The sequence below is a fragment of the Bos grunniens genome, chromosome 10 (genome assembly GCF_055505025.1).
Source record: "Bos grunniens cultivar Pamir isolate PY7600 chromosome 10, Bosgru_T2T1.0, whole genome shotgun sequence".
Taxonomy (NCBI): domain Eukaryota; kingdom Metazoa; phylum Chordata; class Mammalia; order Artiodactyla; family Bovidae; genus Bos; species Bos grunniens.
The window spans coordinates 19187032-19212386 of record NC_141174.1 but is presented as its reverse complement, the minus strand read 5'-3'; the positions used below and the strand labels follow the sequence as shown (position 1 = coordinate 19212386).

Sequence of the window (25355 nt, the reverse complement as noted above, 5' to 3'; positions counted from 1 at the left end):
CCTGCTGGTGTGGCTGAATCTGCTCCAGAAAGAATATGAGGTTTAGAATCTGAGGTTTGGTTACAACCAGGCTGTTTTCTTGGGCCAAGTTTTATGATTCTCCTCAGTTCAATGGTACTAATGTCTTGAAAGCCATTCAGAGCCGAGTTTGATTTTTGCAATATTTGTTAGTTCTGTGTTGGTAGAGAAATAACCCTGCTCCTCTGATTGCATCCCTGGATCACTGAAGCATCCAGAGAGCCTACGAGTCAAGTGAACTTCTCATCCCTGAACAACTGGCCCTCAGGGTCCAAACATCAGATGACAACCATCAGTGGTGCTGTGACTACAGGGAAGGAGAAAGACCACTACCTGGGCCTTGCCCTACCTAGGGAAAGAGGCTCCTGTTTAGGAAATAGTCCTTCTGTCTCTGAAAAGGAAAACAAAGAAGCAAGGATGAGGGAATCATTCCAGGAAGGACCCTGAAGATGCTCTTGGGGACTCTGATACACATGTTGGCGGGTAATAGGTGTCCACTCTTGTTCAGCCTATCCATCTCCCTAAAGTCCAGACTCATTGGTTATGGAAAGCACACAGGACTAGTTAATCAGCAGATCCCTAGAATCAGAACTGGACACTTAGCTCAGTCTCATACTGGACATCAACCCTGAATAGTCATTGGAAGGACTGTTGCTGAAGCTGAAGCTCCAATACTTTGGCCACCTGATGCAAAGACTCAGCACAGTGGAAAAGACTCTGATGGTGGGAAAGACCAAAGGCAAAAAGAGGGCAGCAGAGGATGAGATGGTTGGACAGTGTCACCAACTCAATGGACATGAACTGGAGCAAACTCTGGGAGATAGTGGAGGACAGGGAAACCTGGTGTGCTGCAAATCCACAGGGTTGCTAAGAGTCAGACATGACTTAGCAACTGAACAACAGCACACCAGATATGGAGTGAATGGTGAGTTAATGAGCATATCTTGAGGCTTAAGATTTTCACAAGGCACCCTTGCCGAAAGGCCTTACACAAAAGCAAAGGAATATCCTGGGACATGATTTTTCAAAACAAAGCTTGTGAAAACAGCACATGTCCTCGAGCACTGAAATCTCAGTTTCTAAGGGCTGGTTTAAAAGCTTTGGACAGGTTCTTTGTATGAGGAGAAATGTTTTCATTTTCCTTGTTTTTCGATCCCTATTGTGGACACTTCTTTGTCATATTAACACTCTCTGTCTGTGACAAAGAAGAAAAGTCTCTCTGTTTATGGGATCAGCCTAAACCACAAGGGTACCTTCCTCCTCCCCAATTCCAACGTCTGCCACTATCTTTCATTATTCACTGGCTAACATTAATCAGGGTCCCGTAGGGTACAAATCTGTAAAAGGAAGCAGATATGTGAGCAGAAATACCATCCAGACAGTAAGTGATAAACGGATTCACCCTCTTTAATATGATTCCCCCTGGCCTCTGCTTCCTCCATGCCTCTTCTTTGCCTCCAGGAATAGAAAAACTTACCTGGGGAAGGCGGAAGACAAAAGCTCACAGAATTACATTATAGAGGGTTAATCCATTTATCAGTTGCTATTTGGATTGTTCAATCAGTTTCTAAGTCATTGATTTTCATCTTCAGGGAGGCAGACAATTCTCTGCAAGAAAAGTGGGGGCTGACCGGGTAAACAGAGAAGGGGGCCACACCCTGTAGCCTCTGGGAATGTGAGTTTTTCTTCCTCAGTCACTGCATCTCAAAGACAGATGTGCATCATACAGAATGGTTTTGCAAATAATCTCCAAAAAGCAGGATGTCCGCAAAAAGTTTACTCTGCCTGTAAAATTCATTGCCCAAATCCAGAAGGAAGTCCCTTTCTTCTTCTTTTTCACTCAATGGCCATCTTAACCATTTTTAGAACTCTCTCAAGGAAATCCAAGTATGTTTATGAAACAAACAAACTCAGGGTTTCTTCATTAAGCAACTATCATGGAAATCAGTCAAAAGATGAACAGAAAGAAGTGGGTAATTTCAAATGGAGGGGTTGAGTGTCAACCAAAGCTAAGTTTCATGACTGGTATGAACTAGATATAAAATGTGGAAATGCCAATCACAACTTAGGTAGCTTCCTGAATGGTGAGAGATCAAAGAACTCCATGTACATCTTCACACCAAACCTCTCAGGAGGCCCAGTCTCATCACCCTTTTCTTTCCTGCTCTCTTAGGGACTCCTTTTTATGTCAGACTTCTCCCGTTTCACAAAATCTGTAAGCAACCAAAGGATCTAGTTTTTCTCCAACATACCGTATCCCTTGTGATTTATCAAAATGAAGACATAGAATATAGAGTATAAGAATGCCCAGAAAGGGACTTCCCTGGTCGTCCAGTGATAAAGAATCTGCCTTCCGATGCAGCAGGTGTGGGTTCAGTCCCTGGTTGGGAAGCTAAGATCCCACATGCCACGGGGCAACTAAGCCCATACACCTCAACTAGACAGCCTGTGTACCACCAACTACAGAGCCCACGTGCTCCAGAGCCCACGAACCACAATTAGAGAGAAGCCTCTGAGCACAACAACTAAGACCCTATGCAGCAAAAAAACAAAAAAGAAAGCCCAGATAATTCTTTATAGTTTTTACCACCAACAGACCATTGGTAGAACACCGTATTAAACTAGGGACTTGAACCTGGCAAGAAATAAAAAATTCAGAAACAGTCTAGTATAGCATAGCAGACAGTGGTGGAGAAATCAAACCTACAGGGAAAGACCAAAGAGGAGAATTGAATTCATCTGATGAAGCAAAGCTTCCGAGGAAACTGAACCAGAGCAGGGTCTCCACGTATATTTGTGGACTGAGCGACCTCCCTTTCACTTTTCACTTTCATGCATTGGAGAAGGAAATGGTAACCCACTCCAGTGTTCTTGCCTGGAGAATCCCAGGGACGGGGGAGCCTGGTGGGCTTCCGTCTATGGGGTCGCACAGAGTCGGACACGACTGAAGCGACTTAGCAGCAGCAGCAGCATACCAGAGAAGGCAATGGCACCCCACTCCAGTACTCTTGCCTGGAAAATCCCATGGATGGAGGAGCCTGGTAGGCTGCAGTCCATGGAGTCGCTGAGGGTTGGATGCAACTGAGTGACTTCACTTTCACTTTTCACTTTCACACATTGTAGAAGGAAATGGCAACCCACTCCAGTGTTCTTGCCTGGAGAATCCCAGGGACGGCAGAGCCTGGTGGGCTGCTGTCTCTGGGGTCGAACAGAGTCGGACACGACTGAAGCAACTTAGCAGCAGCAGCAGCATACAAATTCCCAGCCAAAGGGATGAATAAGGTGATAAACTTCTAACTGCAGGCCCTGGTGTGTACAGCTGTGACAGGCCAGGTGGGTGGGTACAGTTTTATCCCAGTGAGGGCCCAGTGTAGAAAGTGATAGTCAGCAGTTAGACTTCATTTTCCAGTGAAATCCTTTCTACTTCAATTCCTACTCCCCTCTCATGACAGTGAGCTCAAGCTTCCATCCATCTTGGTAAAATGGCATGGGATGGACTAACCAACAGCTTTCTCATCTGGTTCTCTTCTTACTCTTTGGGGGTCTTTAGGATTAGTTTTACAATGAGGGTTCTCCCATGGAGCGCTCCCAATTCTCTGGCCAGAAATGACCAATCAGGCCTTGGGGAGAGCATGCTGTTGAAGTCACTTCTAGGACCTTCCCCTCTGTCTATACATGTGTACACTTGCCTCATCCCCCCATAGTCAATGATTTACTCCTTCCAATAGGGGAGTATACACATCCAACTCATTGTTAGAAAACCAACACGTCCTGCACACAGGAAATGGTTAACAATGATGTGTGAGATGAACAGCTTAGGAAAGGATAGCAGAGAGGTAGGTAAGCAACCCAGGGATGCCTCAGGAGCCCCTCCTAGGGGGACAGAGGCAGAGTTACCAGTCACTCTGAATAGCCCTCTCTGCCTAGGTTATTTCCCTAATCCCCAGAGAGAAGAGCTGGTCGTGTCCAAATGGATTGATCGGTCATCTGGTCTGGGTCATGTCTAGCTAGCTCCCAGAGTACACAAGAGTGGGTAGCCAAGGGCCCTGGGTTGCTGGAAGAGTAACACTAGACTATACCCCCTATTACGGAGAAGGCAATGGCACCCCACTCCAGTACTCTTGCCTGGAAAATCCCATGGACGGAGGAGCCTAGTGGGCTGCAGTCCATGGGGTCGCTAAGAGTGGAACACGACTGAGCGACTTCACTTTTACTTTTCACTTTCATGCACTGGAGAAGGAAATGGCGACCCACTCCAGTGTTCTTGCCTGGAGAATCCCAGGGACGGGGGAGCCTGGTGGGCTGCCGTCTATGGGGTCGCACAGAGTCGGACACGACTGAAGCGACCTGGCAGCAGCAGCAGTGTACCCCTATTACAGTAGGTACAACGTTGTCCTATACACAGACACACAAGGGAAGTAAAGACCAGGATTGTCTCATGACAAGGGAACAACAGATTGTGCCTACCCACTTAGCCCCCTATTCAACCACTTTTTGAGAAGATAAAGAAGCAGACATATATGACAACTACAAGATGGTAACATGTCTTACCCTGATGCTTTTCATATACTATTTCATTGATTCTCACAACATTTTTGTGAAGTAGGGAGCATCTGACAGATGAGGTAACTGAAGCCCAAAGAGATGAAGGGGCTGGCTTCAGGGCCTAGTTAAGATGTGGAAGAAGCGGGATTCACCCCCTGGGTTGTCAGTATTCCCAGAGACTCTGTCTCTAATCACACTTCTCTGCCTCCAGGAAGTCCAGAGCCAATTCTGCATATAAAATATTTCATAAATCTCTTTAAAGTCAATGTGATTCACCCATTACTTTACTTGGGAAGCCCAAAGCAATAAAAAGTATTGAGATTGGCCTGATAAAAGCGGAAATTCCCTTTGAACTTACATTTAATGTCTCTACCACAGTAATCCATCCTGGTGGCCCTGTTTATTGTCATAGACTCCATGAAAACACTTCTCCAGAGGATTCCAGAGGCTCATGAAGGAATTTTTTAAAGTAAAGCTCACACCATGGCTTTATTGGCCTTTGGCCTGACCCATCCGTGAGCAATTTCCTGGCACCATCTATGAGGTCATTATAAAAAGGATTTTACTATAAATAGGAAGCTTGCCCAGACCTTGCCAGTAGTATTTAAATAGACATTCCGCTTCTGCTTATGGGAAATTGAGTCCCGCTTCATAGAACAGGATGACGGAGAGGCCTACGACCCGAGTGGCATGTCGATGGCAGAGTCTGCAATGATGGATTTGGTTTTCTGTTGATTAATGTTCATGGGCTGAGATCATATAAGTGAGACAAAGAAGCTGCTGAGAAAATAAAGTGAGCTTTGAGAGAGCTTCCTTCATGGCTCAGATGGTAAAGAACCCACCTGCAATGTAGGAGACCCAGGTTCGATCCCTGGGTTGGGAAGATCCCCTAGAGGAGGGCATGGCTACCCACTCCAGTATGCTTGCCTGTAGCATTCCATAGACAGAGGAACCTGGTGGGCTACAGTCCATGGGGTTGCAAAAAGTCAGACATGACAGCGACTAACACTTTCTAACACTTTGAGAGTTCAGGGGTTCACCTAGCGGGTGAGGGGGGGTAACTTTAAAAAGTTCAAAGGAAAAAAAAATGGAAATCAGGAACAAAGTTCATGAAAAAATGCCAAACAATAATAATAACAAAAGGTGGGAGGGAGTATTCAGATAAATCAAGAGAAAGGAAAAGCCAGGTCCCAAACAATCCCACCAGCACCCTGGGGAAAGGGTGAGCCAGCCTTCAGGAAAGGTGTCAGAGCACACCAGCACATCACAGGACTTCTGACTTCAGCCAGGACACATGGCAAGCGCAAGCAAGGCCCCAAACCTTCCACCGATCTACTACCAGGACAGGGCTGTCTGGCCCCTCTCTTGGTCTGATTGCTGCAGTGACGCGTCTGCCACTCAGGAGAAGAATGCATGGAGACCACAGGCTGGCCACCAGCAACAACCCTTCACCTGCTTCCGCCGAGACCAGAGCCTCCTCCCTAGGGTCCTAGGGAAGGAGGAAGCCAGCTGGAAGTTCAGGCTCCTCCATGGCACATCCACAAAAGCATGACTTCACGTCCCGAGCAGATGCTCCGACCGCCTGCCAGGGTGCACAGCCTCGGGGCCGTGTTCCGTGCCCACCACCCAGCCCCACCCCAGCCCAGGCCCGCAGCTGTCTAGCCAGGGCCGGCTAGCAAGACGGTACAGCTGCTCAAGGAACCCAGGGCGGGCAGGGAGAAGAGCCCTCCAGGAGGCGCTGTGCCTCTCCGCGCCCCCCTCCCCAACCCCTCCCTCGTTCCCCCACCACCCTCCACGACTGACAGTTCCCGTCCCTCCACAGGTCTGACATGTTACCATGGCAACCGGAATCCTGGGCTCCGGCAGCCTCTGGTCTTGCCACCTGTTATTACTTCATCTCTCAAGTGTAAAGCATCCTAGCCTGGTGCCATGTGGCTGCACAGAGCACATCTTCAGAGGATGGAGTTAAAGAGAAGCGAGAGGCAAAGAGGGAGAAGGTGGAAGGCAGCCCCAGACTGGCCACACAGGGCACACCGGACAGGCTGGGCTGGCGGAGGAAGCTGCAGAGACGGGGCGGGAGGTGTCGGGGAGAGCCAACGTGCCTTCCGTTCAGAATCAGCGAGCAGGCCTCAGCTGGAGGCCACCGCCGCCGCCTGCTCCCTTCCACCCAGCCTTTAATGAGGGACCTGGGAAGGGAGGGGGAGGCGGCGGAAGGCTGGGGCTGGGAAGAGATCGGTGCTGGGCCCAAGTGGAGCAGAGCCACGAGAGGGTTAAAGTGATGAGATAAAGACTGTGGGGAAGGCTGGACCAGAGGGCACACAGAGCCTCCAAGCCTGGATAAATGGCCTTAATTCTCATGCTCCTGCTCACCCTACTCCTTACGTGTTTACTCATATAAATTATCCCCAAGGCCTGACACCTTTTTTTCATTGCTTCCCTAGAACTGATGAAAAAATAAATCCCACAGATCCCAGGAATAAAAATGTTGGGATTCCATTCAGGCTGGTTCTTCTTGGCCACCTAATAGCAACTCCGGCCCCACCCCAGGACTCCAGAGGGAAGACAAACGATGCCCTCCTCCATGAATGTGGAAGACGGGGCAGCCGGGGAGCCCAGGGGAAAACAGACACCTGGATCCACTCAGCACGTGATCCACTCATGCGCCATCTTGCCACCTGGCATTGAACACAGTGTGAGTGTGTGACAGGGACTTGGGAGACGTGCTGCTAAGGCAGAATGACTCCAGGCCCCCAGAGGAGTCCTTCTGGAGACGAGAAGGCCGAGGGCTGATTTAATAAGTCTTTGGGGTTATAGATAGGCCTAAGTCGCCGACTCCATATTGTCCAGGACAACGGGAGACAGGAGCTGAAACGGCAGCACGCTGCTGTCAGAAAGCTGGACACGAGCGCGGCTCAACAGGTGAAGGCCTGGGTGGAGGAGCAGGCTTCTTGGGAGAGGCCTCTGCACCTGGGAAGATGTCCCTGGCCCAGGTTTGTTTGCATGTGTGCCCATCTAGAGGCAAGAGAATATACGAGATGTCGTCTTAAGGCCCCCTTCCGGCCTACTATCTGAGGATTATAATAGGGTGAAAGAAGAGACAGAAAAGCGAAGTTTTCCAAACCCCAAGGAACTCAGCCTTTCATCCCTGCTTCATGTTTGTGTACGCGTCTCTCTCCACGTTAGCCGTGAGCTCCCTGAGGGCAGGAGCGGTGTCTTTAATCTCTGAATCCCCAGCACCTGACACAGTGATTGACACAGAGCTGACAATAAATACTTAATGAAAGGATGGGCAGATCTTCACAGAGGCTTTTGGGAGGGGAAGAAAACCAACTGCCGGGAAAAGGGAAGTCAAAGATCAGGAACTCAGGGGATGCAAAGTGTCTCCTGAGCACTGACTGACCGTCCTAAGGCACTTCCAGCATCAGTCCTGGCTGTAACGGGGGAAGTAAAGACTGGGGGTGGGGGCATCAGAGAGAATAAAGCAGTGGTGGAGGAAGTCGACAGGTCTGCACTCCTGCGGGAAGCCTCTCCCTTAGGCATTTCTTGGAAAGCCAAGATGGAAGGAGTTAAGAACTCGCAGCCTCAGTTGGCCCCCAGGGCCCCTTAAACCCCATGTTTGCTGTCTTGCCAGGCGCCCTGAAGTAGCCAGTGAGAATATTAGGCCCTGACTTACTATGTGCTCTGGTGGCTGTAGAATCTTCCTGAAAATGTTAAGTATATGCCAGTCATCCCAGCCTTCTTTATATCTGTCTTCTTCCCTCTATCTTTATAAAACATAAGATTCAAACCATTAGACACAGACCTTGCAAATATTTACTCCAAGACACTGTGCTGTAGAATCAGAAAGCACACGTCTGTTCACACTGACGTCTCCCTCTTAATGGATGTGTTTGGTTAGAGTTGCCATTTGCCAGGAGTTTGGACCCCACATCCCCAGTTCTGGGACTGGACGGTCACATGACCCGACAGTAATGTCCTTTGTGCTCCAGCCTCAGGCCAGCAACCGGCGGTCTGTCACTGAGGCTTCGGAAGAGTGAGAAAAAGACGAAGCAAAGCGGATTACTTTTCTCGGTGCTGATTAAGGAAAAGCACAAGGAGATGTTTCCATTTTCCAGCGGCAGGTCATGTGGGTCAGTTCGTGCCCTGGCGTAGCAACTTGTTATTGCCACCAAATGAGTCAGCTGAGGGGAAGAACGTTTCACTTGGGAGGAACAATGTCAGAAAGGCTGTGAATGAAGTGGCGTCGTTCCCCTGAGAGAATGGCAGGCCATCCCGGTGCTGTCGAGCAGGAGAAGCCTGGTCCGCTTGACTCGTCAGGATATTATTATCGTGATGGCAGAACTCGGCAAGCCCCCTTCCTCTCTTCCTCTCTGCCTTGCCCCTCTCCACCCCTCCTCGCCACCACCTCCATGGGACTCAGGCCTGTCAACCCCATTGGTCTGCCAAGGACCAGCATTTTCTGTGTCTTTCAGACTGAAAAACAGTACTCAGGAAAAAGAAAAGGATGAGCCCAAGCATCAGACCTGAGGAGGAGGAGAGAGTCAAGGACCACGGAGCTGATGGGCAGGCCAGCCCCGGGGTAAGGGCCCAGACGAGGACCACACCCAGAAAGCAAGCCGGGAAGCGGGTGCTGGGAGCCACACAGACATTGCCTTCGGTAGGACAGAGTCCTAGGAAAAGGATCAAAACCAAGTTCCCCCTAGATTTAACAGTGCCACATCATTCCTGGTTATGTGACTCAGTGCTTCCAAAAGAAAAAAGAATTAAAGGCAAACACTGATTGCTTAGAGGTTTTTGAAAGCTCTACCTCTCTAAGGCAGTGGTTCACACAGGGACTTCTTAAAAATGCTAATTCTAGGCCTCCACCCCAGACCTATCTAATCCAAAATTCTAGGATGGGATCCAGCAGTGTGTGTGTTTAAGGAACAGGTGTTCCTGACGCGCTCAGGCTGTAGGACCACAGCTCTAACGAGACACGTCACAGACATACCACACTGTGTCATACATATCTTCTGTCAGTGCTGTACTATATACTAATTCACTTATTTCACCATCACATAACCCTGTGGTGGAGATGCATTAGGGCTTCCCTGGTGCCTCAGTGGTAAAGAATCTGCCTGCAATGCCGGAGATGAAGAAGACTCAGGTTCAATCCCTGGATTGGGAAGATCCCCTGGAGGAGGGCATGGCAACCCACTCCAGTATTCTTGCCTGGAGAATCCCATGGACAGAGGAACCTGGCGGGCTACAGTCCACGGGGTTGCAAAGAGTCAGCTAGGACTGAAGCAATTGAGCACAAATAGATGCATAAATGTTCTCATTTCAGACAGGTGATAAGGCAAAAGGAAGCTTGTCTAAGGTCAAGCTACATGGGCCTTGAGCCCAGGCAGTGGGGCTCTTAGCTGGCCCACCTGATACTACCTTGCCACAGGCACACACAACCACACACCCGAGGGAAGTCAAGTCAGAGTGGCTGGCAGTCCCTGGAGGCTAGGGCTTCTCAAATTTGAGTGCGGTGCAAGCAAACCACTTAGGGATCGCATTAAAATTCAGATTAGGATTCATAGGCTCAGGAAGGGCCTGAGAACCCACGTTTCTTATAAGCTCCCCCTCAGGGTAGCCAAGTATCCAGGTGTGCCTGCCACTGAGGTGTTTTCAGGGCACAGAACTTTCAGTCTAAAACTGGGAATGTCCTCAGCCAACCTGGACAAGCTGGTCACCGGAGTCCCAGGTGATACTAAAACTGCTGACCACACTTTGAGAAGCAAAAATGTGGGCCCTCAAGATGAAGAGTTTGGATTGTATTCAAGTATGATGAAAGTTTTGAGAGCATGGCATGGCATAATCTACCTTATACTTTTAAAAGATGACTTTGGCTACTCCATGGAGAAGAGACTATGAGAGGTAAGAATAAACACAGAGAGACCAATAAAGAAGTTGCAATGATCCAAGCAGGAGCTGAAGCTGGTGGTGTTGGAGATGGAGAAAGGGAGCCAATATGGGTGGTGAGCCAATATGGGTGGTGAAGGAAAACAGCGCCAAGGATGAGTCCTAGGGTTTTCACTTCAGGTACAGCATTATCTTTTTAAAGAACAAGGCCAGAAAGAAATAAAAAGAACTTGGAAAGACTGAGCCATAGAATGAGAGAGAAAGATGCAGGAAAATGGTTGAACAGAGAGATGTGTGATTTTTTTTTTCCATAGCAAAACTCATTTACAAGTCTCAAGCAGAATTTGTAAAGGAGGTTCCACATAATGTCATAAATAGCTTAAATTTGTTCTGAAGATTAAATATGCCTGCTATGGTCTAGTCAAGGCTATGGTTTTTCCTGTGGTCATGTATGGATGTGAGAGTTGGACTGTGAAGAAGGCTGAGTGCCGAAGAATTGATGCTTTTGAATTGTGGTGTTGGAGAAGACTCTTGAGAGTCCCTTGGACTGCAAGGAGATCCAACCAGTCCATTCTAAAGGAGATCAGCCCTGGGATTTCTTTGGAAGGAATGATGCTAAAGCTGAAACTCCAGTATTTTGGCCACCTCATGGGAAGAGTTGACTCATTGGAAAAGACTCTGATGCTGGGAGGGATTGGGGGCAGGAGGAGAAGGGGATGACAGAGGATGAGATGGCTGGATGGCATCACTGACTCGATGTACGTGAGTCTGAGTGAACTCCGGGAGTTGGTGATGGACAGGGAGGCCTGGCGTGCTGTGATTCATGGGGTCGCAAAGAGTCGGACACGACTGAGCGACTGATCTGATGGTCTGAATTGTTTCTCCCCTAAAATGCACATATTAAAGTCTTTACCCTTCGTGTGATGGCATCGAGAGATGAGGCCCTCGTGGTGGGGATTAGTGTCCTTATAAGAGACACCAGAGACTTTTCTTCTCTCCACCTACTTGTGGGGCTTTCCAGGTGGTGCCAGTGGTAAAGAATCCACCTGCCAAAGGCAGGAGATATAAGAGACACAGGTTCGATCCCTGGGTCAGGAAGATCCCCTGGAGGAAGGCATGGCAACCCACTCCAGTATTCTTGCCTGGAGAATCCCATGGACAGAGGAGCCTGGTGGGCTGCAGTTCCATCAGAGTCACAAAGAGTCAGACACGACTGAAGGGACTTAGCTCACCTGGCCCTGCAGCAACATGTACCAAGAAAAGGCCATGTGAGGATATAGCAAAGAGATAGCCATCTCCAACCCAAGGAGAGAGTCCCCACAAGACACTGACCATCTAAAAGACACTTTTAGAACTGTGAGGAATAAATTCCTATTGTTTAAGCTACCAGTCTATAGTATTTTGTTATATAGCCCAGGCTGACTTCAATATTGCCCATTAATACATTCATTTCTTTTGAAAAGTCACTATGCAATGTGATGCACTTGATAATTGACCTATAGGGGAACATTAAGGGTCATCAGTAGGACCACAACAAACATCCCAGGTTGAGACTGGGATTCATCACTTGAGGTTCCAGTGTCCTGACATAACTGAATGGTGTCCAAATTAAGCACATTCACATCTCAGCTTCTCATCTTGCTGTGTGACCTGGAGCAAGTTCCTAAACCTTTCTGAGCCTCCGTTTCCTCAACCGTAAAAATCAGAGGGAAGCATGTACCTCGTGGACTTGCAGACATCACATGAGATGATGCGTATAAAGTGCCTGGCACCATTAGGTATTCCACCATGTCTTTCTCACTTCTTCTCCTCTGTAAAACAATTTTATTTCTGAAAAGGCAGGAAAAATAGATCACAGTAATAAATAAGTAAGCTTTCCCAAGAAGCGACACATGACTGAAGAATTCACATTCATGCTCCGTGTCCAAGGGCACATCCCTCAGTCTCTGGGTGCCTTGGTGTCCTCTAGGAGACATGACACCTATCTTATAAGGTTACTGTGAGGAATGAATGAGATAAACACAGCACGCCTAGCACAGTGTCTGACACATTCAAGGAATGTCAGCAAGTATTATCATCCTTGTCACTGATCAAGACCATGGGACTCTTCAATCCTGAACATTCTAGGTAATTAGGCCAAAAATGTGAGAGAAATAAGAGGCTCACAGAAAGGCAAGTGGCGGGTAGATGCCCGATCCTGGGGAAACAGGAAGGGAAATTCAGGGCCAGACACCGGCTAGATTCCACCCCACAGCTTCCTCCTACCCGGTGTCTCATATCCGTCTCATTTCCTGGGGCCAAGACTACGTGTTCTCTTTTAGGAGCCCCAGTTACACGTGGCCCCATGAGGGCGTATGCCCAGTAAGTGCTCAGTAAACACTCACGTTTAGCTTATGTGGAAGGATTCGTGCACCATGTCTAAGAGTTAGCAAAGGTTGTGCCAGGACTGAGTCAGGCTCTGACAGTTTCGCCTGAGGCCAGTGAGACCCCCATAGGCAGTCAGCTTCTCAGCATCGCATAGCCACAGACAGGCCGTGACTCAGATCGTCCATCTGTGGTCTGCACATGCTCTGCTGGCCCAAAGGGCATGGAGGCGGGATGTAGGCACTCTCATCAAGAGGGCCAGGTGCCAGACACCCACATCGCCTAGAGACTCATAACAACCCCACAGGGGCAGCAAGATGGTTCTCTCTGTTTCATGGATGAGGCAACAAAGGAGCAGAGAAGTGTAACTGACCCACATCCATACACAGAAGATGGCAAGGTGGCCAGGTCATGATTCGCACATGGGCCGGGCCAACTCCAGTGCCATTTTCTCAGCCACAGGGTCCAGAGTGTGGATGATCCACCGGTTTGGAGAGCTGACTCTAAGTATACCTTCGAGGTCAGAGCAACCCCTCAGATTCTTCTTTGCTTTGGAATCTATAAACTGTTCAGTAAAATAATAATTCACCTAAGGAACACCCGTGTTCCAAATTTGCTCTTTAGGGAGTGGGCAGCTCACTTTTTCAGACAGAGCCCTGGATCAAAGCCTGAACTTCCTGTGTCAAGGTTGGGTAAGTGGTGGGGTGGGTTGTGTGGGTTATAAAGCTTCTCAGGCACCTTTCAGAGTGATCCAAAATTCTTAAGCTCATGCAAAACATAACTTTCACTCTCTCTCTTGAAGCTGTATCTGCTGCCCCTGGGCCATATGCTAGAGGACAGAGATGTCAGAAGACTAACATCTGTTCCATCTTCCCCATCAGTGTGGCAATGACATCATATGCTTCTTTTAGATAATTTGCACATTATCAGACTAATTTTCAGATTATCTAATCAGCCGACATTACCCTTAATCAACTCAGCTCTCCTCTTTCAGTTCTGCAGAGTACAGCGTGCCCTCCACAGGCACACTGGGGTGGGGACTTTTCTTCTCTTGACAGATATTGAGAGCCTAGCTATATGCCAGGCCACCGCTATTAAACAGAAGACTGAGCCCTCTTGGGACTGAGGGCAACCCGACTTCCATGCCAGGAACCTGAGACATAGGCTTGGAATAAATTTTATAGATCCATATATTAAAACACATTTCCTTCATAGAAGCTCCAAGTATGTTGTAGAGAGCATTCTACAATCATTTATGCTATTAAATAAGAAAGAGATGCCACACCACCATTAATAATGTGTGTGTATGTGTGTGCACGTGCGTGCATACTGTTGAGTCCAACTCTTTGCAACTCCATGGACTGTAGCCTGCCAGGCTCCTCTGTCCATGAAATTTTCTAGGCAAGACTGCTGGAGTGGGTTGCCATTTCCTTCTCCAGGAGATCTTTCCAACTCAGGGATTGAACCCCCATCTCTTGTGTCTCCAACATTGGCAGGCAGGTTCTTTACCAGCTGAGCCACCACAGAAGCCCAACAGTTAATAATACACCACATATATTTCTCTATAAATCATTTATTCTTACTTCTAGTGATGACTCTCCTTTTCCTTTGTTGTTCAGTCACTAAGTTAAGTCACTAAGTCATGTCCAGCTCTTTACGACCCTGGACTGCAGCAGGCCGGGCTCCTCTGTCCTCCACTGCCTCCTGGAGTTTGCTCAAATTCATGTCTATTGAGTCGGTGATGCTATCTAACCACCTCATCCTCTGCCACCCCCTTCTCCTTTTGCCTTCAATCCTCCCCAGCATCTGAATCTTTTCCAATGAGTCAGCTCTTCACATCAGGTGGCCTACTTCAGCATCAGTCCTTCCAATGAATATTCAGGGTTGATTTCCTTTAGAATTGGCTGGTTTGATCTCCTTGCAGTCCAAGGGACTCTCAAGAGTTTTCCCCAGCGCCGCATTTCAAAAGCATCAATTCTTCAGCCCATAGCGCTCTTTATGGTCCAACTCTCACATCCATACATGACTACTGGAAAAACCAGAGATTTGACTATACAGACCTTTGCTGGCAAAGTGATGTCTCTGCTTTTTAATACGATGTCTAGGTTTGTTATAGCTTTCCTTCCAAGAAGTAAGCATCTTTTAATTTCATGGCTGCAGTCACCATACACAGTGATTTGGGGGCCCAAGAAAATAAAGTCTCCTTTTCCTATAGGATGACAACTACCCAGCCTGGCAGAGAAGATACTTAAAGCTGTGGCCCTTGCCCATGTTTCCACCATTTCTGCAATGCCACTGTCAAACCCAACTACTACTAATTGTCTGAACACAACATGCTACTTCACACCTCTGCCCCTGTGCACACAGTTCCCCGTGCTTGGGAAGCTCTCTCCCACCCAGTCAATTTCTCCTTGTTCTTCAAGGGCTAACTTGAAGGCCACTTCCTCAGGGAAGCCTTTGCAAATCCCCTCATGTTTTTTAAATGTTCTCATGTTCTGAAGCTTTCATTGTCCTGCAGGACTTTTTAAAACCCAGATTGCTGGGGCTTCACTGGTAGCTCAGTGGTAAAGAATCTGCTTGCCAATGCAGGAGACATGGGTTCGATCCCTGATCCGAGAAGAGCTCACGTGCTGTGGAGCAACTAAGGCCGCATGTGCCACAACTGTTGAACCAGTGCTCCAGAGCCCGGGAGCTACAACTACTGAGCCCACACACCCTAGAGGCTGTGTTCTGCAGCAAGAGAAGCCACCAGCAACGAGAAGCCTGCGGCCCCCAACTAGCAAGTAGCCCCTGCTCGTCGCAACTAGAGAAAGCCCACGTGCAGCAACAAAGACCTAACACAGCCAAAACACAAATTAAATAAATAAATAAAATTATTAAAACACACACACACACAGAGTGCTGACCAGCACCCTCAGAGTCTGTTTCTGAAGGTCTGGTGGAGCCAGAAAACTGCATTCCCAGCAAGTTCCCAGCTGATGCTGAAGCCACACTTAGAGCACTGCTGCCCTTGGAGTAGAAAGTGTGCCATGCTCTTGAGCCCTTGGCTTCCTTCACCAGACTCTGTACAAACCCTATTACACATTCCTGCTCACGACTGCGTGCTCTCCAAGGTCGGGGACCAAGACAGTATTTGATACATGATCGTTAAACCAACAGATGGATGGATGGATGGATAGATGGATGGACGGACTGATTAATATACTAGACTGAATTTATTCACACAGCTTTTTCATACAGGTCCATGACCTCAGAAATGCCCATACTCGCACCACCCACAAAGAAAGATACCTTGAAAACATCGTCTATAATAGATTACCACTGTGCAAAGAAGATAAAAAGAAATTCAAGAAGAGCTTTGACATTGTGAGCCTGTGTCAAAGGAGTTTTGAATTGTAACCCAGTGCTGTTTACCAATGGAGAAGGCAATGGCACCCCACTCCAGTACTCTTGCCTGGAAAATCCCAGGGATGGGGGAGGCTGGTGGGCTGCAGTCCATGGGGTCGCTAAGAGTCAGACACAACTGAGCAACTTCACTTTCCCTTTTCGCTTTCATGCATTGAAGAAGGAAATGGCAACCCACTCCAGTGTTCTGGAGAATCCTAGGGACGGCGGAGCCTGGTGGGCTGCCATCTATGGGGTCACACAGAGTCGGACACGACTGAAGCGACTTAGCAGCAGCAGCGGCTGTTTACCAAGGTGGCATTGACGAAGTCACAACAGGACGCCCCTGAGTGGCAGCTGTCAGAGTCCAAACCTGCCCAAACCTTCCCTCCATCTATTCACATAAATACAGTCTATGCATGTGTGTGTGTGTCTGTCTGACTGTCTGTACGCATATAGGCACATATGTGCGAGTGACATTTGTAGAAAGTAGATGAAAGGGTCTAATGGTGGTCTAGTGGCTAAGATGCCTTGCTCCCAAGGCAGGAGGCGTAAGTTCGATTCTTGGTCAGGGAACTAGATCCCACATCAACTAAAGATCATGCCACAGTGAAGATCAAAGATCCTATGTGCCAAAACTAAGACCCAGCACAGCCAGATAAATAAATAAAATATTTTTTTAAAAAGAAGAAGAAAGTAGATGAAGGTGGGCAGAGAAATATTAATAGAAGAAGTAGGAAGAATCCAGCCTCCTACAGGGAGGAGAAGGGTAGCAGCTCAGGCAGGGAGGACCCCATCAGAAAAGTCCTGTCTGTCAAGGAGGGGTGTCTGAGCTCCACACAGCCCTGCACTGCCTGGAGTTTAGGCAGAGAGGGAAGGGCACATAGCAAAGGGGACAGATGTGCGGGGAGGCAAGCAGCATATATCCAGGAGAAAATGCGGGCCCAGGAGAGGAACAAAGGCAGCAGAGCTGGGAGGCGGCGGGAGGCCGGAGAAGCACAGCACAGGGCAGCATGGGGCGGAGGGCAGGGGCAGTCAGAGCCGGTTCCAGCACTCCACTCTGCCCTTTCAGCAGCGGCAGGAGCAGGGATGAGCAATGGGCTTTGCTGGAGACGCAGCTGGGGGGAAGCACAAGGGACAGCAGGAGGACCAAAGTCAAAAGGTCTCTGCGGCTGCAGGTGGTGCAAAGGCAGATGCCTGTGACATCTCCAGTGTCTGTAAGGGCAGCTTTTCCCACAGGCCTGTGCTCACAAGCAGCTGGGGTCACCCTGCAGCTCTGCTCAAAGGGGAAAAAGTCAGCATTCCCACCTCGCTGGCATCCAGAACCTTTTCTGGGGGGGAACTGGAGATGAACCTCCCGGATGGAGCGCTCCTGCCTCCCTCCCGCACTCCAAAAGCCTTGCCAAGGGAGGATCACAGGCTGAGACCTTGGAATGCTGCCGAAGCTTGTCACCTTCGATTCCCCGCACAGCCCCTGTAGCATTTAGGGGCAGGATGGGTGTCCCACCACCAAACAGCGGGGGCAGCTAATGACTAGGTATTGATGATGCTGGCAATTAGAGCACATGGGAACATGGTGAGGGGGCCGCTCACCAGGGACGTGTGGGAGGGAGCAGGGCACACACTCGGAGTGGCAAACAGTCAGTGTTTGTGTGCAGGGGGCCCAGGAAGAGAGCTGCTGTCTCTTGGATTCATCCAGAGAAATTGGGGAAGAGGGGAGGGAGGGCTCTGTGGACACTGAGGGTATCTCTGTTGCAGCCCATCTCCCCTATCCCTGCTAGTAAAATTAGAGTTAATCACAGACTTCTCAGAGGCCTTGGGAGGAGATGTTGTCAAAATGGTGCTTGTGAGGGTTCTTGAACCTTCCTCGTATGAGAAGGCCCTGGATGAGCCCAGCAACAGCTGTTGTTTTTCTATGCAGTTTAAACCCCTCCAGTGGTTGCATGATCCTTTATGAAGAACCCAATTTCTCATGACCAGGATGAGAGGAGGGGGATGGAGCAGGGCTGGAACAAGAGTGCTCACTGGCAAACCCCCCGAGAGAGGGGAGCACATGGCTGGATACTCAGGGATTCGTCTCCATCCAGGAGAAAAGATGCAGCTTCCTCCCTAAGCAAGGCTGCCCAGCCTCACGGTGAGGACATAAGGACAATGACCCACAAGACTGCGTGAGGAGATCCCGGTGGACGGAGAATAACAGGGGCCAGTGCCCACCTTGGAAGTCAACAGACAGCTGGGAGGGGCCCGCAGGAACGGCTAAGGAGGAGTCCACTTGGGGCCCATGGTATACCTGGAGGTCACAAGGAACCCTCCTCTGTGGCTGCCATCACCATGCACACACACACAAAAAGATCCAGACCAAAGAGAGGCACGCCTAACCCTGTGGCGTGGGGAACAAAATGGCCTGTCATTTGAGAAGAGATTTAAAGGAGATACCCAGGTGGCTCAGTCGGTAAAGAATCTGCCTGCAATGCAGGAGACCTGGGTTCTATCCCTGGATCAGGGAGATCCCCTAAAGAAGGAAATGGCAACCCACTCCAGTATTCTTGCCTGGCAAATCCCATGAACAGAGGAACCTGGAGGGCTACAGGCCATGGGATCGCAAAGAGTCAGACACGACTTAGCAACTAAACCACCACTACCATAAAGGAGATAAAGTGTCAGTCACTCAGTTGTGTCCAACTCTTTGTGACCCCATGGACTGTGGCCCACCAGGCTCCTCTGTCCTTGGAATTCTCCAGGCAAGAATACTGGAGTGGGTTGCCATTTCTTTCTGCAGGGGATCTTCCCGACCCAGGGATTGAACCCAGGTCTCCCACATTGCAGGCAAACTCTTTACCAACTGAGCCACCAGGGAAGCCCTTAAAGGGGAGATAAGCCAGCGCCAGTTGCTGTTGTTTAGTCACTAAGTCATGTCCAGCTCTTTGTGACCCCATGGACTGTAGCCGCCAGGCTCCTCTGCCCACGAGATTTTCCAGGCAAGAATACTGGAGTGGGTTGTCATTTCCTTCTCCAGGGGGTCTTCCCGACCCAGGGATTAAACTCATGTCTCTTGCTTTGGCAGGTGGATTCTTTACCACTGAGCCACCAAGGAAGCCCACAAGCCAGCACTGGGGGGAGTGGGAAATAACACCAAACGATAAATAGTTTAGAGAGAGCAACCTTTGCTAATCAACGCCTCCCAGATAGCAACCTAAATCAAAGGAAGGCACTCACGGCCTCCTCGAGGCAGGAGACAATAGCTATGCCTTGGCCACTTAGATCAGAGACAGGAGGAGAGGAGAGATGGCAGAATGCAAAACCCAGCTGATTGGTACGGGTCAATGTATATTCCTTTCTGGAAGATAAGGGTGAACCAAGGGAACCTCTCCCCAGGGAGAAGGCAGAGACCTCAGCGTTGTGACTACTCAGAAGCTGACATGCGGAGGAGGGCACCTCCTGCCTGCTTTCAGGTTCTGTCCAGATAACAACAGTTGGTGAGAAAATAAACAGTCGGGCTTGCACCAGAAGAGAGGTTCACGAAGGGCTTGAATTCTTAAAGAGACTGAGAATTAAAGAAGGTGCTATGGTCTGAATCATGTCCCTCCCAAACTCACATGTTGAACTCTAACCCCCAGGATATGACTATATTTGGATCTAAGACCTTTAAAGAGATGATGAAAAAGCACAAGTTAGAATGAGACTGTTAGGATGGGCCCTAATCCAAGCTAACTGGTGTCCTTATAAAAAGAGGAAATCTGGACACACACATAACCTCAGAAGTACATGTGCACAACGGGATGACCACATGAGAGGCAGCAGGAGGGCGGCCACCTGCAAACCAAGGAGAGGGGCCTCCAAGGACACCCACCCTGATGACACCTTGATGTGGGGCTTCTAGCTCCAGAACTGTGAGAAAACAAATCACTGGTAAGCCAGTCAGCCTTTGGTACTTTGTTGGGGCAATCCAAGGAACTAAGACAGAAGGCAATGCTACAAAGGGAAAGTGGGTTGGGGGTTAAGGGAGAACCCAGACTAATCCAAAGAAAGGTTTTGGCCAACATGTGTTCATTGTCTCAAACACTGGCTGAAGGCAGTCAATTCACATCAGTTGACTGAGTTGACTGACTGACTTGCACAGGAGTCATCCTCAAACTCCAGAATCTGAATATTTTTAAAGGTCTGATCCCTTGTATTTCATTGACTTGTTCGCTAAAGGAACCCCTACCACAAAATCTTCTGAACAAAATAGAAAACACTGGCATGTCCACAATTATTCCTCACCCCATCATCCTAGAATGACCCACATTTTGAAGCAAGCCCTAAAGATCCCATCATCCCATCCCATCCTGAGTTTGGGGTGGGTCCAGAAACCTTAAAGAATGTCGTAGAGGGAAGTCACGTGGTGAATGCTAAGCCCTTTGCGACTCTCTAATTCATAAATGGAAGCTGAAGAAGGAAAGAAAGAATAGAAATGGAAACACAAATTTCAGAATCATTTTGGCTCTCCAGAGCCCAGCATCCCCAATGACAAGCACACCCAGGTCATGTTTGCTGATTGAGGGATCAAGAGAAGAGCATGGAAACTCTAGGGTAGTATTTTTTTTACCCAAATTGTGACCTTACGAGAGCCAAGACGATGGATCAAGAATATCCTGTGTCTCTTATGGCCAAGGAGACATTTGGAAGGTCTGTCTGAACTGACACACCCCAGAGCTTTGCCCAACTCAGATTAGCAGCTGTGAATGGATCTTCTAGAGCTGGGGAAAAAGACTGCCAGGTCTGGCATTTGACGATAGCCAGGTAAAGAGGTTTCCCTTGGCCTTAACACTTACCTTCTGTCCTCTGGGAACAGAGCTGGGTGTGCCACCCCTGCTCAGCCCACTCTAAGCCTGGGGCTCCGCTGACCTACAGGGGTATTTGGGAGGCTGAAATAGCCAACTCATCACAAATCATTGAGACCAATCCACAAGTGCCAGCAGACAATCCCACAGGTGAACAGAAAGGAAAGCTTGTAGCCCTGCCCATCCACCTTACCACTCACCCAACCCAACACCTGGGAACTCACGTCTGTGGTTCTCGTTTCTGTGGTTGGGTGGGGACCGGGTCTCCTGGTCTTGGGCCTCATCCCCCTCCTCGCTGGCCAGATGAGTGTGAGCATAGTGGTAGCTGAGTCCTGGCCGGTTCTTGTAGCGCTTGCCGCAGACTAGAGAAGAAAAGAAGAAAGGAAAACAAAAATGTCAGCAACGTCTGCAGCCGCTGCCATCAATCTCCCAGGCAGTGGCTCATCCATCCACCCCAGAGCCAGTTTCCTTGAAAAAGTGTCTCCCACTCCCAACACCCCTCACCCACTGGACAGAACCAACAGCACTATAACAGCACGGACCCAGGTAAAGAAAAACCCCAGAAGTTGAACTGAGTAAGAGCACCATCATTTCCTAGCTGTGAGACCCTGGGAAAGTCACTTGCCCTCTCTGCCTCAGGTTTCTTCAGAGGAAAAATGAGAATCACAATAGTACTTCACTCTTGAGTTGTTATGATGAGTTAATCTCTGTGCAAAGCACTTGAGAACAGAGCTGGGCACACGGGAAGGGTGGTCGTTATTATAACTTTGAAGTTAAAAGGTATTAGGAGTCTATTTTGGCTTCCCAAGTGGCGCTAGTGGTAAAGAACCACCTGCCAATGCAAGAGATGTAGGAGGAGCAAGTCCAATCCCTGGGTCAGGAAGATCCACTGGAGAAGGGCATGGCAACCCACTTCAGTATTCTTGCCTGGAGAATCCCACGGACAGAGGATCCTAGCAGGCTGTAGTCCATAGGGTCACAAAGTGAGACATGACTGAAGCGACTTAGCACGCACAGACTGGAGTCTATTTAATTTAATCCAATGTCCCGTATATGGATGAGGCAAGTGAGGCCCAGCAAGGCTAAGCGATGTGCCTGGGAACACACAGCCAGTTATGGATGAGCCAGCCACCGGAACCCAGGCCTCCTGGACTCCTGTGCAGTTCTCCTTCTGCCACCCTCTGGTTGACTCTGTATGAAGTACAAAAGCTTTATGTGGACCATATTTTTGATGTGATTTTTGTGCCAGAAAAACACATTCCATTTCCACCATGAAAACCATAAATCCAAGGCATCCTTGGTAAATGTGCTAGCCAGGAGCTTGTGTCTTTGATGGCCCAAGGAGTCTCTGATACCCCAAATCTCTAAAAAATGTGTCCCGGCAGGCCCTACTACTCAAGTGGACAGTCGGAGACAAGGGCAACAAGCAACACAAATATGGTTTCTTGGGGCCAAAAAGATGAAAGGGCAGCTCCCTTGGTTGTCTGCTCAGCACATAAATGGCTAAGACTAGACCACTGTCACCCCCCTGCCTACCACAAAGCCCAACATCCCAGCCCCTGGAGGGATGGCACTTCTGGTGGCAGAAGTCTTGAGGGTCTTCAGGTAAAAATCCTGTGCTGACCCTCTCATCTTGCCCCCACCTCTCCCCAGCAGAGCAAACCCCACCCAATCTGCTGGACCAGCTGAAATTGGCAGCTTTAAGAGACTCTCCCTTCACATGCCTGGGTTATAGCTGTGATAGTAAACACTTCACAAGGTGGAAAGAGCACAGGCTTCATCATCAGACATGGGTTCAAATCCCACTTTCAGGGGCCAAAGTTGACCAGCTGCATGACCTCCACAGTATAGAGAAGAGCTGTGACACAATGCTCTTACCAGCCTCCCTTATTATTTCTGGTGGGGTTTCCTTTCTTTCCTCGTGGCTTAGACAGTAAAGAATCCACCTGCAATGCAGGAGACCTGGGTTCGATCCCTGAGTCAGGAAGATCCCCTGGAGAAGGGAATGGCTACTCACTCCAGTGTTCTTGCCTGGAGAATTCCATGGACAGAGGAGCTTCACAGAGTACAGTCCACGGGATCTCAGAGTGGGACATATCCGAGCAACTTTTTTTTTCCTTTCTTACTAGATTCTCTTGGGTTTTTCAAGTATTATAACCTCAGCAAAAATAGATAATGTCATCTCTTCTTTCTCATATTTATACAAACTATTTTATCTTCTTAGCTTAATTCATTTGTAAGAATCACCAAGACCATATTCTAAGACAGCAAAAGTAAGTTTTTCCTATTGTAGTGAAATTGCATTTAGTGATTCGCTGTTTAGAATTCACTGTAAGTGACTAGGCTGTATTCTCTATCAAGTTTAAGTAGTTCGTCTTATTCCTGGGTTAGTTTTATTACAGGAGAATTTTACCAGCTAGCCTTTCAGCATCTACTAATATATGATGCTACTTTAGTTTGTTGATATGGTGAATTACATTGATTTCCTAATGCTTCCAACTATTGAGCCATTCTTGCATTCCTAGAATGTACCCCCTTTGATTGGAGCGTATTATCTTTTTTATATGCTGCTGCATTCTATTTTCTAATTTTACATCTACACTCAGACTTGAGATAGGTCTATAATTTTTCACCTATCTTTTATCTTGCTTTTCAGTCACATAGTTATGTTGACTTCCAAAAACGAATTGAGTTCTCTGTGAAATTGAATAAGACACATAATCCCTACGTGACTTTTTTTTTAATCTGAAAACAACAATAGTACTACCTACCTTGAAGGATTATAAGTAACATTTGTAAAGTATCTCATTCAGTACCCATCACCTAAAAGATGCTCAAGAAACAGTAGTGAGGGGTGAGGGGCTTCAGTGTGGTCTACCACAGGAGACCACAGGAGGCGCCGGACCCTCCTGAAAGAGGGGCTTTCACCTTTACCTCTACTACGGAATCTGGCAATTGTCTGGACTATCTCAACAAGGTGAGAGTCTGAAATTCAAGTGTTGATCAAGTTGTTGACCTAGTAACTATAAATTCAAGTCCTGCAATTGGCTTCCCTCTCTCTCTCTCCTCTTCACGGGCACACATAAATATTGCAAAAAAAATAATAACATGGCACTACACATCTCAATTCCATTTCACTCAGGAAATGGGCCCTAAGGAGACCTCTGAGGCACACTGTGGGCCTGCTTGTGGCTTTTTCTATTTAACCTTTTAAATGATCTAAGGGCAATAAACAGCAAATTACGGGGTCACTGGACATAAATTCATTTTATTACCAAGCATATTACTGGTGAGGAGTAAATGTGTTTATTAAAATAAGGACAATAACATCAGTACTGATACGGGGACACCTCAGCCGCCTCTGCAGCTCTCCCACCACACGCGCCTCCACATTTTATTTGAGTCGTTTTGTTGTGATTACAGCTTGTTGTTGTTGTTTTAGTCACTAAGTTGTATCTGACTCTTTTGTGACCCATGGACTGTAACCCACCAGGCCCCTCTATCCGGGGGAGTTCCCAGGCAAGAATACTGGAGTGGGTTGCTGTTTCCTTCTCCAGGGGATCTTCCCAACCCAGGGATCAAACCTGGGTCTCCTGCATTGATAGGTGGATTATTATTTTTTTAGTTTATGTATTTATTTTAATTGGAGGCTAATTACTTTACACTATTATAGTGGTTTTTGCCTTATATCAATATCAATCAGCCATGGGTATACATGTGTCCCCCCATCGTGACGCCCCCCCGCCTCCCTCCCCACCCCATCCCTCTGGGTTTTCCCAGAGCACCAGTTTTGAGTGCCCAGTCAGGTGGATTCTTTACCACTGAGCCACCATACTGTCTTCCTTAATCACAGAATCCCAGGATCTTAAGAGTCATGTGGTCTAACTAGCTATCCAATTGTTTTATTCCCACGAACATTCTAGATGCTTTTCTGGAACAACTCCACTGATGGGGAACTCACTACCCACCCGAGCGGACATTTCTTCTTTGATTTCCTTAAATTATGGCCAGGACTGCACTGGAGGGCCTCTCCTAGGACCGTTTCATATCAATTTCCTCTTGATGGCAACGACTCTACCTCTCATGCTGCCAAACACATTTTACACCTTCAAAACATACCCACTGAATAGCTGTTGAGTGAACCCAGCAACACTTTGTAGAAAACCAGGAGATCGGGGAAGAGGTAGGTGTGCAGAACCGGCTCCATCTATCCACATTAATCTCACACTGCTAATGCTAATGCTAAGTCACTTCAGTCGTGTCCGACTCTGTGCGACCCCATAGACGGCAGCTCACCAGGCTCCCCAGTCCCTGGGATTCTCCAGGCAAGAA

At 48.3% G+C, this 25355-nt stretch overlaps 1 protein-coding gene across 15 annotated transcripts in view; it reads right to left on the bottom strand.

Moving 5' to 3' along the window:
* DPF3 (double PHD fingers 3) overlaps window positions 1-25355 on the bottom strand; it is a 285381-nt gene that overhangs the window by 66605 nt on the left and 193421 nt on the right. For 12 of the 15 annotated variants that reach the window (XR_015134063.1, XR_015134062.1, XR_015134064.1 and 9 more), the window contains one exon: window positions 21248-21385. Coding sequence is in view for 9 of the 15 variants with exons in the window: in XM_086319922.1 (XP_086176048.1) it covers window positions 21248-21385 (138 nt within the window). In the remaining 6 variants the exon portion in view is untranslated. Of the gene's footprint in view, window positions 1-12172; window positions 12264-21247; window positions 21386-25355 lie in introns of all 15 variants that reach the window. The other 3 variants (XR_015134065.1, XM_086319930.1, XM_086319931.1) reach the window with 1 other exon arrangement.